This window comes from Numenius arquata, chromosome 3 (assembly GCF_964106895.1).
Source record: "Numenius arquata chromosome 3, bNumArq3.hap1.1, whole genome shotgun sequence".
Lineage (NCBI taxonomy): Eukaryota > Metazoa > Chordata > Aves > Charadriiformes > Scolopacidae > Numenius > Numenius arquata.
Genome location: NC_133578.1, coordinates 12,970,646 through 12,990,422, shown reverse-complemented (window position 1 = coordinate 12,990,422; position 19,777 = coordinate 12,970,646). Strand labels below are relative to the sequence as shown.

At 42.4% G+C, this 19,777-nt stretch overlaps 1 protein-coding gene across 2 annotated transcripts in view; it reads right to left on the bottom strand.

The window, feature by feature from the left end:
• Positions 1-6,505, bottom strand: part of SEMA5B (semaphorin 5B) — a 133,869-nt gene extending 127,364 nt beyond the window's left edge. For both annotated transcript variants that reach the window (XM_074144783.1, XM_074144784.1), the window contains exon 1: positions 6,352-6,505. In XM_074144783.1, coding sequence (XP_074000884.1) covers positions 6,352-6,505 — 154 coding nt within the window. The remainder of the gene's footprint in view (positions 1-6,351) is intronic.
• Between the last annotated feature and the right edge of the window lie 13,272 nt (positions 6,506-19,777).

Here is a 19,777-nt window from a genome sequence, read left to right as displayed (position 1 = left end):
GCTTGCCTGAGCTGAGACTGTTTGTGGCTTTCCAGGGTGAACCCCGCATGATTAAACAAGAATATTTCTTATGCGATTGCTAGTACTAAAGTGAACTTTATCAAAGCATAATGACATCCTTGAATGGAAGGTTTTAGGAGAATGTGATATATTAACACACATCAGAAGCAGATGTGCTAAATAAATGAGGTCTGCCATACCACTGGCTCACAAACTTATTAAGTTAGGGAACTATGCTAAGTAAACTTTAAAACTGAGAATGAGGTCTCTGTAAGGCATGTCTTTGTTTGCACTGAACCACAGAAAAAGAAGAAAAGCGCTTTGCTTTGCTTTCCACCCTGTTTCATTTCTCTGGGGTGCTGCCTGGGTTCTGAAAAGAGGCAGCCAACTTCTACGTCCTAGATCCAATCACTGTGCCAAAGAAAGGACCACGCACATGCTGCTGTTACCTGCTGCTGTCAGCCCCAGTTACACCACCAATACCTCTGGAAAATATAAACAAGCTACTCTGCTGTTGACTGGTTTTTCATGGCCTTGGACCATGCATACTATGTTGCTGACCTTCTGAGTACCTGTTCCTACACATCATGAACCCACCTCACTCAGTCCCGCTGCTAAGCATGCCCTCCCTCTCAACATCATCATCATCATGACTCATGGTCAGAGGCTGCTCCTTTACTTCAGCTTTTGTATAAAGTTTTACCCTTCCCTTATTCCAATACGTAAGAGTTACTCAATCACTTCACTTCCTGAAGCTTCACTGTAAAGTCTTCCTTTTCTCTCCTGATTGACGTGATTCACTCCGTCTAAAGCATTTTGTGAATGAAGGCAACCTTCCAAGACCCCTTTTCTTCTTGAGGCCCCAAGGAACAGCACACTGAATAATTTTTTCAATCAAATCTCATTGCGATTATTTGTGAAGTGCCTTGGACACCATTAATGGGGAAGTGTTAAAGAACTAGCATCATTATTGTTATAATTACTATTATGGAATGAAAAAGATATTGAGAGCTGTTGGGTGTCATTTTTAGAAGTATTGCTTGAGAGCAAATTACTTCCCAAACCACTATATATTTATGGCTTTATTAGTCTTAATTTTCAAGTACATTCGAAATCAACCCTAAAGAAGAAAATACCATCTTCATTTGCCACAGTTCCATTTTTCAAGATTAAAAAGAAAATTGCCACAAGGCTTGCTTAATGGAAACAAATTCTATACTGAAATGCACTGAAGGTCAAATATTCTGTAGCACCCACAGGATGCCACCAGTTTCCTGTCAAAAATCCATCATTAGTTAATTTTTGGACTCCCTGTATGGACATTCCAGGGCAACAAGGCTATGAGCTAGAAGACAATTCTCCCATAATGTATTTTGTGTTCCCTTTGATGTTTAGCCAGATATACCTCTCATACTTCATCCCACAATCTTCAACCTTCGTTAACTAAAGTTCTGGTTTGGATTGTGAAAATCTCACTTGCTCAAGAAAAGTGTAAATCTTTATCAGAATTTTCTAAGAGGCTTTCCTAGCTGGCCTTTGGAGTTGACAGATGCTAATGTGCTTTTTTTCCATCAATATACAGTAAAGGGAATAATGTATTAGTGACCAATTCAACAATAGTGTGGGTGTTTGGTAAAATGTCAAGAACCTTCAAAAGAAATAAATCATACCCTATTATCCTTCAGCCCACAAAGTTAAAACAGCTTTTGCTTTCAATACAACAAGTGAACACTTAACTGCTCCCCACAGATTTCAGTGTTTGAAGCTGGCCACGTTTCAATAAAATGTTGTTTAAAGGAAGAAAATATTGAGAAAATATATAGTCGGCTACAGTCAAGCAACCTGAATCCCATTTATCTGCTGGGAGGTAATAATTACAGACAGTCCGAAGTAAAATCCCAGATTTAAACACTCCCAAACTAATTCATTTTGAAAACCTGAGGCAACAGACAAAGCAACTTGTCTGCATCTGGGAGAGACTGAGGATTAGATGATGGGTTAAATACTGCACACTGAGAACTCACACCAACCATTATGATACGGTCTGCACAGCTGAGATTTGCAGTCCTGAGAAGATCTGGGATATAAGCTATTTAACCAAGTCCACCTCTCTCCTGTGCTTCAGCATGAGATCAGCTGAGATGTTTTTATGGAGGAAGACAGGCTGCAATTACTAAAGCAAGGACAAACGATGTTCTTCCACTTTACACTATCTTGGCCAAGGAGAGAAAGCCCTGGGAGACAGAACAGAGAAAAACCTGGGAAGTCTATCACACTTTTTCCCGAGCATAGTGATTTAATGGATAAAACTAATGAGAAATAAATAATGGCAGAAACTGCAAGTGGAAACCTGTCTACAACTCATTTGCAGTTAAGCTGTGAACATCCAAGTGATTCAAACAACACAGATGAGTTTGCAAACTTTTAAGCACTTCCTCGGTAAACAAGCTGAAACCAAGCACTCGGCACCCATTACAGACATACATGCATGTCAGTCGCGGTTCTGCCTCTCGAAATAATACATCTTGCACAGTATTGCTGTGGCAGAAGATGTTTCTGGCTTTCCCAAGGGGCGTGTTACAAAGGAGCTCCAAATGTCTTTAATGAATAGCAAAGGTGCTTTATGTCTAAGAAACAGCTGTATAACAATGAAGGATTCTGCTAAGAACAAGGACAGTATGGCAAGGGCATAGCCCAGTTGTGATTGCAGGGAGCAACCTCTTGGTTATAAGATATATATGGAAAAAACAAGAAAGATGAGCATGACTGACAAGAACTAGAAAAAATTTTTCTGGTCTTTGGCTTACCAGAGTGGTCCGCAGTGGAGCTGGGCCGGGACGACATACTGTTTAGTGAAATGGGACTTGGACGCATGTGTACATGCATGTATAAATAAAAAAGGATGCACTAAGAATATACCTGACTTGTTTCACTAATTTCTCAACTCACCGAAAAACAAACAAGCATGCAAGATCCTTAATGCAGCTACCCACTCACAGCCAAATAGGTAATAAGACACCAGAAATAGGCTCCTGGGAAGTAAAAGATCATTTTCTTATTGATCTAACAAGGGAAATCAAACTTTAACTGGATTTCTTATAAGCACCGAGTAGAACAATCTAATTATGAAAAGCCCAAACTGGGTACGTTACTATTGCTCCCGAACTGTACAATGAGCATCCTTTATAAGCCCCAGGGAAACTGGGGCACTGTTGTGTTAGTTTGGTGCTGTGCAAACACATGGGACAGCGCTCACAGCACAAATTCCTAACCTGTTCTTCACCATCTCTATGCAGTCTGCTTGGATAAATCATTCAGCTCACAGCCCCTTCTTAGCCCACATCTCTCCTGGCAGCGCAAACTTTATCTTGAGCATATAAAGCATATTTATGCTAGAATTTATGTCTCTTGACTTGTCTAGACCATTTTCTCTAGGTCACAAGTAATGGCAGGTGGTCTGGGGGAAGGATCCTGTAAAGAAACAGGCAATTCTTTGGGTCCGAACACAGCTGAAGTAAAGCATTTTGCATACATAGACTCCTTTCTGCTTAAATGAGTAGGTCATGTGCTGTATTCCCTCTTTCTTAGCCCTCCTGTAGCAATACAAAGAGATATCGATTCAAACAGATGGTTGACTAGTGTGGATGAGATACAATAAGGAAGAGATGAGGCATAGAAAATACATAATTTCTCAGGAAATAAGCTAAAAACTAGACAGAAAGAATCCTTCCATGGCAAGGATACTATCCAGCCAACTGGATCTTAAGAATATCATAATCTGGAGAAAAAGTACAATAAAAAGAGAGACTGAGCACAAGTAAGGTAGGAACTGAACTGGAGAACACAAAACACGTTACGGCATCCCCTCTGCATTGTGATGAGAAGCCTGGCTAGCAAGGCTGTCAAAAAGCAGCTCTTCAACCCCTTTGTAACACAAACTGCTTTGTGAATCTGTTCATTCTGGCAGTAAATTAATGCATCCTGTATGACTGAATAGTCTGGGGGCTTACTTACTACTACCGCCCACCCGCTGAAAATTGCTGCTGTAACAGAATCCTCCCCCCTGGCAGCAGGAGCATCGGCAGAACTGTTGCTGGGATCACTCTTTCAGTCATTGGTTCAACATCTGCATGGTATGGCAGGTTGTGATCTGTGGGACAATGTATTTGGAGACCCAAAGGAAGCCCATGAGCCACACTGCTAAGCAGAGGCATCCTCAGAGCAATTTTCAATAGCACATAAGATGTAGATTCCCCTGCTTGTCTCCCCTGTAGCCTAAACCTGTTTGTGCTAGTGTCAGAACAGGGTAGAGCTTTAAGGTAAATTATATTATGAACTGAGATGCAGTTTTGGAGGTGTGAGCCCTCTTCCACAGAACATAAACACTATGTGCAGTGGAAATAAGGTGCCTTTAATTTTATTCCTGTGTATTTTCCAGCAGAAAATACAGGATTAAACAGTTTCATGAACAATCATGGCAGAACAGGTGCTGAGAAAAAACAGTAACTCTGAATCTAACTTGGGTTTAAGAGACCCAAATGATAACCTGGATCATTTTCTTGATGTGTCTGCAATTTCAATTTTTATTTCTTTTGTATAATTGTCAAGTTCTAATTAACTCATATCCAGTTTTGCCCTCTATCATTAAAGAGAGGAAGGGAACAAGAACAGTGAAAGGGGAGGAGAGTATTTTTTTTCCGTGAAAAATTCATGCCTGATTAAAACAAAGCAAACTGGAAGATTGTGAGTGTGTTTACGTAGCCATGACTTCTGCACAGAAGTGCTCATATGGAGTGGTGAAAATGCCCACCGATTCTTCAGCATCAGGAATCAGGGCTCTAATACTCCTGCAGAAAGATTTATCTCAGTGCTGGATTCCACAAACACATCATCCGTAAACTCAAATATTGGTGCTCCTGGTTAATAGAAAGAGCGCACTTTTTCTCTTTTCTTTACCTATAACATCCTTATTATTGTATTATCTATTTAAATATCTGAGTTCCACCATGTTTTTAACAACAAGAGTTTCTCCTTTCACCTCTCCCCAAACAGATGGTTAGACTTATTTAGCAATTAAAATCAAGGTTTATTTACCCATTCCACCAGAGCAAGGTTAGACCCAATGCCATATCATGTAGTCTTAAAGATTTTGCTAATTTACTTTAATCTGTTTAAACCTTTAAAGCAGAGATAATGGAAAACAGACAAGAAATCTCTTACACTTTCCAAATTAAGAGACAAGAGTTTCCTCCTCTGTGAAAAACTGTAAAGCTTTCTAGAACAATCCTGAAAGGTCAGCAAAGAAGCCTTTGACTATTTTCTTCCTGGAAACCTTACCTCAAAGGTCACAAAACCACAACTAAATTGCCTTTAGCAAAGACCCTAACTAGAGACACATTGCAAGGTACTTAATTGCCTCTAGTGAAGAATGTAACTGGAGATGCATTGCAAAGCCTTAAATGGGAACCAAAATCGATATTTCAACATTCAGGAGGAAACCATTTTTAGCAAGGAGATTCAGCAGCTGATGATGCTGGCACACACAGCTTAACACACCAGTCTGGGGTGAATTCAGAAATAATGGTGGTACCAATATAATGATCTAACTGCCATGTGGGTAAGCGGACAGACTGGACTGTCTGCAGTCCAGCAACTTAGGACTACACACTTATGAAAAATCCAACCGGGATAAGGACAGGAGAAATTCTGTGTTGCAAAAGAACAGTAAAAGGATTGCCGGTTGCAGCACAAAGGCCCCCTCTCACATTCTTAAGATCCTGCCAAGTTAAATGCCCAGATGAAAGACAGAAAAGCGACTAGCTGAGGTGATTTAAAAAAAAAAAAGAAAAAAAAAAAGCCAAATAAACAACAAAAAAAATCCCAAAACCCAAAAGCAACAAACAAAAGGCAGCTACTCCCTGCAATTTTAAAGCAATTTACTTCTCTTGTATTCAAGTATGTCCAAATTCACTATCACTTTTCTCTTACTAAGTGTCTGGACCCAGCCAGCCAGGTGAGGTATATAAGCATTACTGAATCCAGTTAAAAAAAAGGAAACTGAAACCCAGTTTCAGTGTGGCAGAGCACAGGGAGTCTGTAGCAGAATTGAAAACAGAGATTCTTAGACCAGTAGTCCTAAAACTGCCTGAATTAAGCGTCTGCTCTGCAACCTCAAGTTAAAACACTCTAAAGCATCAAAGGGAATGTGATTCTTCAGGCCGCTGGCACTGGCCTATGGAACACAGGTGTAAGGAAAACAGCACAGACTAAACCATCATCCATGACAACACCAGGAAGGACTTCAAAATGGATCATCCTACTGGGACTTGAAACAGGAATAGAAGCTCTTACCTTCAAAAGCAATTGTGGGGTGTTCTTTCCTGACACATTGCTGATGTTCAGCTTCAGAGTGTTCAGGTACATTCTGTGATGCTGAGAGATGAAAAGCAAGAAGAAAAAGGCTTGGCAATGACAGGGAAATGGCCTTTAATCTTGAAACAACCATGACTGAAGGGCGGCTGCAGATCTAGCTTCCAAGGTAGGCCCAGGGAGGATACCTGAAATACAAATAATTCCACTTTCAGAAAGACAAATGCTTATCCAGAGTGTGTAACATTGGGAGAGAAGGGTGGAGGTTCCCCTTTCATCCCAATCCCACTTGTGCTAAGTACACAAAATAATATTCCACAAACAGCATCTAAAAAAAATTGATCCAATTTACAACTTCATTGGGGCTTATAACTTCAAAGAGAAGGGAAGTGCACAGCTCCCTAAATATATATCTCTGTGTACCTTTGGGGTATATGTCCTTATACAGCGGCTGGTGTGCAATGGCCAGCACTGACAACATGAAATCTCAATTACTCCAGATGTGAATGTGTCCCCCAGTGTGGACACCTCACTCCTCAATTTCATGACGTGTCCACATTTAAACGTCATGCTATATTCAAGAGATCATTAAGGAAAGGCCTACATCAGTCATCACAAAAATACATATGCAATTAATACTGTTCTAATAGGAGATTTATACATTTTACCACTGCTGTTTTAAATGTCATTTTAAAAAGCCAATTTAAAGGTGTTGCCAGGAAAGTGCTAATTAAGGTAACATAAAAATTAAAACAGCTTAATGGGGAGAATGGTGAGAAGTGAGTCAATTCCCTGCTTTATCATGGGATGCTATAGCTCCCAGTCACAAGAACTGAGGCACAGCTAAAGAGGAGGAGCACTCGCGCTCAGGCTAGGAGAGGGCAAAGCCATGCCTTTCCTACGTGAGCACTTTAACAATAGCAGCAGAAAAGATATACCTCTAAAAACTCCCCTGGGCCTACCAGGCCTAAGGCAGGGAATGGAGGATTAATTAGCCCATGCCACAAGCTTCCCAAGATGCTGCTGCAGCTTAGGAAAATCTGCATTGCCAAATTTAATCTTACTGATGTCCATATTGCATTTTCCTGTGTAACTTTCTTCAATTATTACAAACATATGTTTTCAAACAAATGGAGTCTCCTACCCTTAAATCTTATCTAGTGATAAAGCCGATTCTGATTAAAATCACACATAATGAGATTTTCCATTCCTGCGGGTGTAGTGATTCATAAAGGTAGTGTAACAGTCAACACCTGCAGAGCCCAATACCTCTATATTTTCATTTGGAATCTCCAAAACACCTTCAGTAATCTGAAGTGGCCAGGCTGATAACGTGAGGCGCTGATACACAATCACAGGCTCGTGGCATGGAGCGAACTCCAACATAGGGGACAATATCGCAACATCAAGGAGCTGGAAGAGGTTCGTAAAGGTCTTATCTGGGCATCACAGGAGCAATAAGAGACTGCTTCCAGCAGCAATGGGAGACAGCTGGTTTGAAAGAGGGGTGCTATGTTTTATTCTTATCTGTATTTCTCTGTGATTTTAAACACTGGCGTAAAGATGAGTTGCCAGCGCATCCATTATGCATGTCCTCAGCAGCAGCTACATACCATTGACTGAAAATAGCGTTGGCATTAAGGATTTGGGGTAGTTTTAGGGACTTGTTTTCCCAACTAGCGTGTGAGAGATTACAGCATTTCACATTTTTTCCAGCCCCACGTACAGGCAGATTTTGTGCAGGGATGTATAAAATCCCCTTCCAGTTTTCCAAAGGAAGTTCTACAGCGCTTCACCATGGAGGTTGTTTTTTTTAAAACACAGCAAATATCATGTTAAATTAAAAAATGGGACTGGCAGAAGCAAGAGATGTGAAATCATTCAAAGCTAAGGCCAGCACAGTGTTTAGTCATTAAGCACAAGCATACTGCAGGGCGTACACCACTGAGTACTGTGGCATCTTAGATGATGGAGATGTTGTGCAAGTCATGCTGTAATGAAAATTATTGATGATGAAGCATGGGATTATATTTTCAGCCATTGGTTTAAATGATCATTTTTTTCAGTATGGATCCAGAAGTAAAACACAGCACAGAGATGTGAGCCCCAGGGACATGTATTTTGTATAGCTCTCGGATCCACTTAAAGTTCCAGAAGAAACAAAGCCAAACTTTCCTCAGATAGGAGACGGTTGTTGTGGGAAATGCACAAGAGGCAAAAGGACTTCTTCACTGTCAGATATCCTTGCTGGAAACTGGAAGAGACAGCCACGGAAATCTCACTTTATGCATGCTCTACTCCTCCCAGTGCAGCCATTACTGGCTAATCCTAGAAATAAGATACTAAACTAGATAGATTTTAGTCTGACACAATGTAGCCATTTTCATGTACTAAGCATCCAAACAATGATCTCAAGCTAGGTGAAAAAAATTCTTAAATCAAAGACACACGGTAGAATCCCATGCTCCTCTATGGCCCTATGTGATCTACAATCAAATTCAAGTTCCACACTCTCATCAGGGTCATGAAATCATAAAAAGTTGCATACTGGAAGGCTTCATAACATCCCACAGCCTATTCTGTTCCAAAGCAGAGTACATTTACTAGTGTTTTGTCTGGACTAGTTGTAAAATGTGCCAAGTAGCTGGATTTCTGCCACTTTCCCTGGGAGATTTTACCACAGTCCAAGAGACTTCAGTGTTCCTTAGAAAGCTGTAACCAGTATTTGGGGTAAAGTTCCATCTTCTTTTCCCTTGTTGTCACAGGGAAATCCAAAGCGTGCATGAAAATAACGGCTTCAAACTTGATGTGAAGTGGAAAGTAATATATGACCAAAGATGAAGAAGAAACATTATAAAAAACTTGTATCCTTCCCTATGTCACCTATCTCCTACATCCAATTACATCCATCAAATGTGTGGAGCTCTCATGTGCTGGGAAGTGGAACAAAACCAGTGTCATGTGCAGCCCTAAACTGGTGTCTACTGGAGTGAGAGTCAATGGGTAAATGTCAGCTTGATCAAGGGCAAGAAAAGCCAAAGCCCTAGAGCACAGCTTTACAATATTCAGTCAGTGGATAGCATTGCAAAAGGTCACTCCTTCAACCTGCCCCTTCCCAGGCTGCCTTGCTCTTTTTTTTTTTCTCAATATTTTAAGAGAGACTCTAAGTCAGTAATTGCTATTCCCAGCTGCTGCAACTTTATTTCTGAAAAAAAACCCATACTCCGAATACGAAGCAGTGCCATGTGCAAGAGGAGGTCAATTGTATGCCAAGAGCAAGGTAGTAACTGCCTGGGAGAGCCCAGCAGCCAGTTATGAAGTATAAATGTTTTAATTCTATTGGAGATGGCCAAACTCAAGCCTCCAATTTTGCCCAAGCTCCAGATTTTCACTGTGAGGGCTGAAGTATGACCAGTGCTTAGGACCAGTCCTCATCCAGACTGCTAAAACACTGCACATCCTAAACACAGCCCAGGCAAACCACGGTTTGCGCTGCTGGAACTTGCCCTAGCGTTAAGCCATTTAGATACAGTTAAATGCCATAAAAAGAGCTGTTCTTATTAGACTCTCTGCTCAAAATGGCTTAGGGCTCAAGAAATCAGCTGTCAAGGTTTCAGTGCAGATGAGAGACAAGAACTCAAATCCCTGGTTAAACTTAAATCTCAGACAGGACATATCGTTTCAATTCTTTATTTGCTTATCTTGATGTATTTTTACCACCTTAGCTATTCCTCACCACCACCCCCGCAATGCAGACATGTTAAAAAAAAAAAAGAAAAGATAAAAATGTCCAATAAGATTATCTGCCCAAGTTTATCAGTCCTCTCCCTCACAGAAGCCTGTCCTCTGTGCCTCTGCTCAGTCCCACGCGGCAGTGATGGGGTGTCTCTCCCCCTCTCCTACTCTGCACAGTGAATCCCTCTGGCCCTCTGCCAAAAAAAGGTCAACAAATTCAGGCTCCATTGGATCCCGTGAAATATGCTCCAGAGACAGGTATTTAGTAGAGCACCACTTCTGCCACCATCCTCTTGTCTCTTAAATCAGGCTCTCTTAGCTCCTGGGCCTCCCTGACCGTGGCGGCGGTGGCAGGGAATGGGCAAAGGGCTGCTCCTACTGGGTACCGCAGGAGTTCTGCACACTCAGGGTGTCCCCAAAGCTGAGGTTTGCGACCGCAGCACCCATGTCATGTGAGCACAAACCCGCTGCCTCAGGCCCATTCCTCACCCAGGCTGTGTCATGGCAGCCCAATAGGGACAGCGTATAATCTGCTTTGCCTTGTGGCTTCGCCCCCTCGCACAAGTGCAGCATTCAGGGAATCGCCCACCGTCCCTCCCTTACTCATTCTTGGGGCATGAGTCTTTTCCAACTCGCCCTGCATTGTATCATTGTAACTCCATTGATTTCACAGGAACTAATCCTGATTTACAGAGGGTAACTCAGATCAGGCCCCCTTTGACTAAAGCTCCACGTCTAAAAGAAAAATACCTTCAATCAATCTTCAGGGCTTTAAAACAAAGCACACTTTAAAAATGGCTGTACCAGGAATTCATATCCTGCTTTCCTCTGACTGTAACTATCATTTTGACTTAATAAAACGTGACAGTAAAGTTTAAGGATAAAAGAAAATGCTTCATCTTTCATTTTAAAGAAAAGAGATGCCTTTAAAAAAAGACCAAAAAAGGAACCTCCTGTAAAAGCATTAATTCTTCTGTTCGGGATCTTTTGTGATTGGCCCGGTTATGATTTTATTAGAATGGGATACCAGAGGGAAGAAGAGCAATAGAAAGAAGTGGACATTAAAGTATTCAAAAAAGTACTGGAAGAATAAGGGAAATAAATATAAACATTACAACGCAAGACAGCTCAGCAATGCGGCTATGACAGGCTGGCACAGGCAGCTTTGCCCTAGAAAAATCCAAGGCCAACAAAACCACGGTCCTTTATTCATCCGCCGCTCCTTGCCCTCCCCTCCCACCCTCACCAGCTGGAATTCATCCCACCAGACTGGCTCCAAGGGCCATTTCACACTATCGAAGAAAAGACACAGCTTTTCCCTCTGCCCCCGGCCACATCCGTACACTCAGCCCTCAGCCATGCCTGCGCTGGGGAGACGGGTCTGTCTCACAGCTGAAACACGGCACGCTCCTCTTGTGTGTCCACGTGTCAGAGCTCAGGTGTACTCTTAGACCGGGCTCCCACATAACGAGGTTTTCTCATTTATTTACTTTTGAGGCAAACACGTGGCGTTGGTCAAACTACTGTTCAGATGAGAATCTGTGAAGACATCTTGTTTTGCTTTAATGAAATCACCCTACAGCCTTCTGAAGAATCGGTGAGCTTACCTCTGATTTCACAACAGCTTACACGCTGCAGCTCTCGTTCTGGCTGGGGTTTGCCATGCTCTCATGTGCCCACCTTGTTCAGGGCTTCCCATGGCCTCCACAACAGCAGGTAAAAGCCTTACACTGAACTCACTCTCACAACACGCCAGGAAGACAGAACCACATTTTCATGCCTATAATCCAAGGGTTATCTTTTAAGAAAACCCTTCAATTCAGCAGCAGGGTGGATCGCAAGAGCGTGCAGGTAATATGCTCTCCTGCGGCAGAGCAGAGGCTCAAGCTCCATGCTGACCACTGGGACACTCTCACAGCTCCTGCCTCCCACAGCTTGCAAGGCGCCCGCTGCAGTATCATAGTAGGCTTTATGTTAGAAATAAACAATCAGGATCTTGCAGCACAGGCCACTTTATTGCAACCTTTCTGTCATCTATATAAATAATTCAGGTAACTCTTTGCAAAGGAGAAATCAGTTTAACCTAATACGCTGTTAGGTTCACGGCTCGTGAAGCCTGTAGTGGAGCTGAATAGTGACAGACTATAGTTTCATCTTCTTAGGACTACCTCCCACAAAAGATTGGCAGTGCACTCTGGGGCATTTTATTTCTTGAGTGTTTTCTGATTGCTCTTCAAACCCACCCAGGACTGGTCAAGGTCCCAAACCAAGCCCACAAAATGCAATGGGATGTTCTCCCTCAGATCAGGTAACAGAGACAAAACTCTTAATAACAGCTTGGTACAAAAATTCGTTGGTGTCAGTCCACTTCTGGTGGGCTGGTGTATGCCCTCAATGAGCCATTATCGGCCACCACTTGGTTACTTGGCCTCAGTGACACAGTCAATGGCTGCATGGTCCTGGAAACTGAACTGTTTCCTCACCTTTAGACGAGGCCCTCCAGAACAGGAACCTATTATAGAAAGCTCCCATTAAATAAAGCTGATTCAACAATAAAAGCCTGTGTAACAGAGCAAAATATACTATACTGCTGGGTTTCTGCCAAACCCAGTGGGCATAAATAAATACGTGCTCTGCTGATACTCAGACCTGCTTTTGAATAGTGCTAACCTGACCACACATTGAGTGCATCCCCAAGTGCATCGAGAGGGTCTCCCCAGAGGGCTCTAGATCTTTTTTTTACTGGCTACACATAATATAAAGACATGAGAGGTTTTGTTAGAGTTTGTTTGGGGTATGAATTCAGCACTTGTGCAAAGGTGCCTTGGAGTCTGAAGTCTTCTGTTTACCCAAAGATCATATTTGGCAATGAAGGCTTACACTCATTTATTTCCCTGGTGGTATGCCTCCACCGTTCTCTAGAAGACTACTTCTACAGTGGGGATGGAAAGACCTTCTATTTGCTCTTCACAGAATGGCCTCTCTGAGAGACTGTCAACAGAGATGTCAAAGCGGAGGTATTTTTGGTAACTCTGGGACCTGGACTGACTATGGAATTATTTTTCACGTGCTCCATCTGTGAAACACAGAGACGAAGGCAGAGACTAACACAAGAGCCGAATGCAATGGCTGGTATGGTACTTAGCATGACTGCAATTCAGACACAAAGTTTACTGCAGTCTAGATTAGAAGTCAGGAGCTCCTGGCTCCCAGTCAAAGTCTCTGGATGCTCCATTAAAAAGAGGATGAATGAGTGTAACACAGCCCAAGAGAGGAGCCATCCCAGGGCTCATGGGACAGCAGCAACACAGCAAGAATTACTATTCCAGGGGCCCTGCCTGCAGCAGGGAAGCATGGCCAGGGCTCGGCATCCCTTGCAGTGCAGTCACCTTTCTCGTTGTATGCATGATGTAGAATCCTCTGCACGGATGCCAGATGTGCTGTTTACATGCAGGTCAGCTATATATAATGCAAATACAGTAGATTCAGCACCAGACTTACTTCAAATAGTCACCTGGCTGCAAGAGCTCTTCCTGGCTTGAGGTTTGCTGCTCAACCCACAGACCCATGCCTTAAGCCCATAGTTGTTGCAGAAACACAAAGGCCAGCAGCTTTTCTTCAAGTTGCTCCCCTGCACAATGTGGGAATGGTTTGTAAACGTGCAAATCAGCAGAGCCACAGTCCCTAACACCACACTGTGCAGCCAATGTCATTCCAATATACTCTGGTGCCTGACAGTCTGGAGATGCTCCTCTATTTGCAGTGATTTCCAGACGTGTGGTGCTGCTGCTCACACACCTCCCCACTGCAGCTGTGACATTACAGCTGTGGAAACTGAGGCATGACACAACTCTGTGACTCGGTCACTAGTAACTGCAGCCAGTTTTTGCAGAGACAGAAAGAGAAATAAACTCCTTCAGACTCTTCCAAATGGTTTTGGTATGGGGTTTTCTTTTGTCTCACAGTTTAATATGAAAACCATAAGTGTTCTTGAATTTTTGACTTATTAGAATACTAAGTGTTCTTTTACTGACATTGGTTTTTTATTCCACTCTAATTAGAGGGTCTACTGGAGTCATCCCATGGGATTTTTAGTAAGGAAGTTAGCATCAGTGGTTCCAAATTGTATCAGACATAGGTTGGTAACTTGCAAGTTTTCTTTCTTCAATACTGTGAGGGCAAGCTGGGACAACTGCAATCCCCAGATTGTGTCAACTGGACAGGCAATCCCAATGAACTATGCAGCAGCCACGATAGTGAGCCTGTGACCACACAGTCAGGAAAACACTAAGAAGATGAAATTAAAAAAAAACCACTTAATTTTTCTTTGACCTGAAGCAAACTCAGAATTCAAGTCTCCAGCAGACAAAAACTGAGCTATGAAATCATCACACCAATCAACCTCCTGCCTGACAGTCAGCCATAACATATGGGCTTGACTTTCCCTAGAGCCTTGTTTTTCCAGTTTAAAGACTCCAGTACTAGCTCCAGGGCCACAGCTCCTACCACCCGCCCCCCTTCTGCTCCATCCCAGAAATCCTCCTGCATCATTCACATAGCCCCACGTGCCAGGGTCCAAGGCAGTTGCCGCATGTCACAAACGCATCTCATCCCTCCCAGCAGCTTCTTCCTCTACTGCTACATTGCAACAACGGATGAAAAGAACTTTTAATGCTTGCCCATGCAGGAGAGAGAAACCACAGCTTGTTTGTTTTTGTCAAAGATTCGTGATTACCCGGTGCCACATAACACATATTCACAGTTTAATTGTAAGTCTAGGAGAATAAGCATAAAGCATCACTTTAGCGCAACTCCAAGTTTCAGCCTGCTTGGAAAAAAGAATATGTTTTGCTGCAGCGTCTTCTTGGCGCTGCACAGCATCATTTATCATATGGAAACCTTTGGCTAGAAGGCATTCAAACAGCCTATATATGCCCCAAATCTGAGCAGACAAAATAATGTCAGCCTTTTTTCTCCTGCCATGCCCAGCTTTTCTCATATTTCTTGCAACAGCAGTTACCGGTTGGGCGCTGTTAACTCTTCCCCTCGTTGGAGCACCCGGGCTGCTTTGGTTTGCCCCAACTCTCACGTTGCTCTTGGGATACTGCAGAGGAGAGTGGCTCTTCCCAGAGCTACCCAGCTGCAGGACAGCACTGAAGGGAAGCCGTGCAGAAAATACAGCTCTCAGATGACAGGTTATTACCGATTGCTGTGTGTAAAAAAAAAAAAATCGGACTGATTCTTCATCTGCTGAAAACAACAGTGACATCAATTTTCCCCCAAAAAATATCTGGTCATCAACAATTTCTGAAAGGCTGAGCGGAATTTTCCTCTTTTTCCAAACATCCTACACAACTTCTCTGGTATCAGGACCGTGCTATTGTGTTACCCGCTAACCGAAGCTCACCAGCCTAAGAACAGAGTTATTACTATGCTGGGTCACAGCAACATCCTTTCAGAGCTTTCCTCAAAAATGATACTCAGGCAAAGGGAAAGTGAAGCAGGACAGGTGACCTTCAGAAAGCCCCTGGCTGCATTCTTTTAACGAACTGTGGTCATAATTTTCACTGTCCACAGATTTACTTTACCTAAACAGTACACAATACAGTCCCCATCCTGTAAGGTGTCCCTCTCCCTAAATTCCCCCAAACACCAAGGTGATCCAGGATTTAATGCAAACCCTATGATCTACAACTTAGCTAAACTGCTCCACGCTGGAATGGAAGGGAGGAATATCTGAGACTGAAAGCTGTGATCATCCTCCACACTCACGTTTTTGACAAATTCAAATGTTCAGCAGAAATTAGACATCTGAATCTTCTCCCAACAGGCAGGAGAAGCAGTTTTCCAGCAGATGCCCCAGCCCTGGGGTGCCAGCTCTCCTCCTCAGAAAGGCTTTAAAAAACCCAAACAATCCCTCAGACAGAAACCTTGTCGTCTTCTTCCAGGAGGCAGGGTCTGAGCAAGCATTTGGGGGCTGATATCATTTTAATACACTCCAAGGCCAGGCTTTCCGGAGAAGATGAATTATTTGTAATGAATTCCAATCACATGGTGCTCCAGCCCCCACACCTTCATCCTGCATATACAACCAAATTAGTTTAGGAGATGTAAGTTATTCAGGGACTTAGCTGTTCAGTCTGGCCTTGGAGGATTTGCTCTCATTATGGCTTTTATGCAAATTCTGTCCTCCAAATCTCTTCTGAATCAATTATTACTAGATTAATTTAAACATGTCCACCTGGGGTGCCTGTATATCATGTGCCTCATGTTAAAAAGTAAAAAGGATGATAATGAATTCAGGAGGTGACTGAAACAGATTCCTGCTTTGTGGAAATGTGACCTTTTTGCATAATGTCATAAAAGAAAGAAGTTCCCTCAAGAAACATGGCAGATAGGGTCGTTCGTTGGATCAGCTGGGCTTTCAATCACTCTTTGGAAATTAGCATGATACAATAAAAAATTAATAAGAAATAAAAAAAAAAAAATCACTTTAATGCTCCAGACTATTAAAGTCTTCGATGGACTACTAATTGAAATGTAATGCTTAATTTTAAGCAATGCCATTTTATTAATGGTAAAAACTTGAATTAATGTCATTAACCAATGTTAATATTACAAATCCCCTGAGGGATAACAAAGCAATTATGTTATTCACAGAACTGAAAGGGGTGAAAAAGAGGTAGTCTGTACACGACTGCACTAAGGCGGAAGAGACTGCTTCCATCTGCATTTCCTCTGCTGAGAAAGGGCGTTTGTTTGTTTTTTTGAGCAAAGAGGAGGGAGAGGAAGAGAAGAATTTGCGCAAGTTAATTACTGCTGATTTTCAGGCACTTAATAGCTAGGAAATTATTCTGTTACTCAAACACCATACTGTGGGGATCCTGGAAAAATAATTTGGGAATGAGAAATTGATTACAAACCTCCTTCTTAGAGGCCTCCCTTGTGTGTGCTTGGTTCCTAACACATTCACGAACTGCCATCACCTGATGGAAAAGCCTGATGTAAATAGGCAGCCCCCACCTGGCAGTAAATGGTTTTATGAAGTTGTGCTGGTTTGTATCTGCCAGGGATCACCAAGGAGATCACCTTCTGTGGTACTGAATAGCCTCAAGTCTGTGTGAGGCCAGGTGCTTTTATTTTATATAGTTCAGCATGTTCAGCATCTTGTCAGATCCACTGCTCATACAGAAAGATCGATGGGGTTAGCCTTAATTAAAGAACCAAAACCAATACCCTTGCCAACTGGCAGAAGTCACATTGCCCAGAGGGAATAAGAACCTTGTATGGTGCTGGTGTAATGCTGCATTTACCCCAGAATAACCATGTTTGAGATAAACCCTTGATTAACCATTGTTTTCTTGTCTGGCTGATAATTCAGGGACAATGGGGAGATTCAGCAAGCCAGAGCATGAAGATCTCCCCAAGGAGCTACAAACCTTGTTGTTATTCCTCAGAATCCCAACGACTTTTGCTTTTTATTTGCACAAAGTGAAAGTACTCCAACACACCCGACACACCACTGCCAAAATCCACGACTAACACAAATGCCTCTTTCAGCGTTCACTTCTCAAGGCAACCAGTCAAATGTGTCACAAATTTGCTAACAGTATTCACCCATGGAAAGAGACATAAAAATTAGTTTCCTCTGTTTCATGCAACATGCCGATGCTCTGCTGTAAACCAGCTCTCAGGATGCTCTGGAGATTCTTCTAACACTGTCCAGCCAAGCACTTTTTAAAAATTAAGTTCATCTCCTTCTTAGGGGAAAAAGAAAAGCATTGACACTAATTATTACCAGCCTTCCTATTTACATTGCACAAGGTATAAAACCTCAGTACTAACCCAAAAGAAATCAATTGTAAAAAGACTGAGGTTTTCAGTGGAGTGAGAATCTACTCCTGGATTTGGCTGGATATAATAACAGGGATGCATACTTGGTGGCTGGGACCAGGGTGTCCAAGTTTCTTTGTAGCCCAAGCACAGAGCACCCAAATGCCTTTTTATGCTTCCGTTCAGGATATAGATATAGCTGTAAAACACAATGAGATTTGGGGGTCTTACTTAAATTGATATATTACTTGGCAATCTTATTATAAATGGGAGAGTGAGCAAGAGGAAGAATTACTGCAAGGTTTCCGCTGTGCTTACCAATGAGGTCCAGCACACGGCGGGCTTCAGTCTATGGAGCCAGTTATGCTCGACAGCAGGATGCCTTTTTCCCACAAATTTGCAAATTAGTGCGTTTTGTCTTCCAGTAATGGTTTCTCTCTTACCTCTTCTCTCCCCCACTTCCTCAAAGAACAACATTAAACCTCCTGCAAAATATCTCTGAAGTCCATTCTGTCGCTCTTCCATTTTCTCTCCCAACTCCCCACTCCCGATTTGAAAACAGGGAGGGGAAGTCACTGAAGACACCAAGGTCAAGGCAGAGTGAGACAAAGTCAAATTCATGCAATCATTTAAAACCACACGCCATCAGACCATTACAGAGACACGAGACGTTATGGATTGCAGCTTAATAGATAGGAATGGAGGATGATGGGGAAGAGGGGAAGAGAGAAATGTTCCTTCTGGGTTGAGACTTACTGATTAAAGTGCACGAGTGGGCAGGGGACCGCGACAGCATTTGTGTTCATAAAGCCAAGACTTACTTCTCTGTATTAATGGACACACCATTGTCGCCGGACGCAATGTTTTGTTATTGCGTGATTAATTGAAAGTCACACGCAATGACATATTACAGGCAGGATAAAGCTGTCACTGGAAAGCAATTCCTCACAATAATTCCTGCCAGTCTCTACGATCTGAAATTGCATACCCTGTTACAGACGACCCCTCAAGCACAAACGCATTACATATCTTTATATAAATAACAGTGACTAACAACGGCAGTCTGAGGTAATCTCTGTGGGATATGAAACAGATAAAAAGGTAAGACAGAGAAATTGTCTTCAAATATTAGTAAGCTTGTCCGTGCTAATCTCCATCAAATGAGCCATTTCTCTTTTCCTCTAAAATAAAAACTGTTCCTGCTGGAGACTTACAAAGTATGATAAAAGGACATGTTGTGGCATAAATGACAACTAGAAGCCTTTCTTCTTCAAAAGGCCACTAGTTCTAAATCTTAAAAACGTATCTTGATCAAAACTAATTAAACTTCGACACAGTCGCTTTACCACTTACTTAGGTCAGTAAGTATCAGTAACTGGTCCAGCTCACTTTTTTAAAGCCCCCAGATCAAAGACTCTTTTATACTTCTTTTGGCAGCAGCAAGAAGATATCAGATCATTAATTTTCTCCATGCATTTTATTCAGTCAGAATCCCTGCATTCAAAAGACGATGTAGAAAAAAAAATCTACAGTGCTCAAGGGAAAGGACACAGCCCAAGGGAATATAGGTGCCCAGGAAATAGCTCGCGTCACTTATATTTTGTGTATGAGAAATTCACAGCTGAATTGCCAGTAATGGTACACAGTTGCCTAATCTTCAGTTGGCGTTTAGCGCTCCATTTCCCGTACCATTGGCTAATGGTTAGATCTGTCGCAGTGCTCGATTTATTTCCTTGCTATCTGAACATAAATTGGAGGTGATATCCCACTACTCAGACAAGCATTATTTTAAGGACTTACCCTCAGACAGGGTGGCATCATCCAAAGCTAAACAGAACCC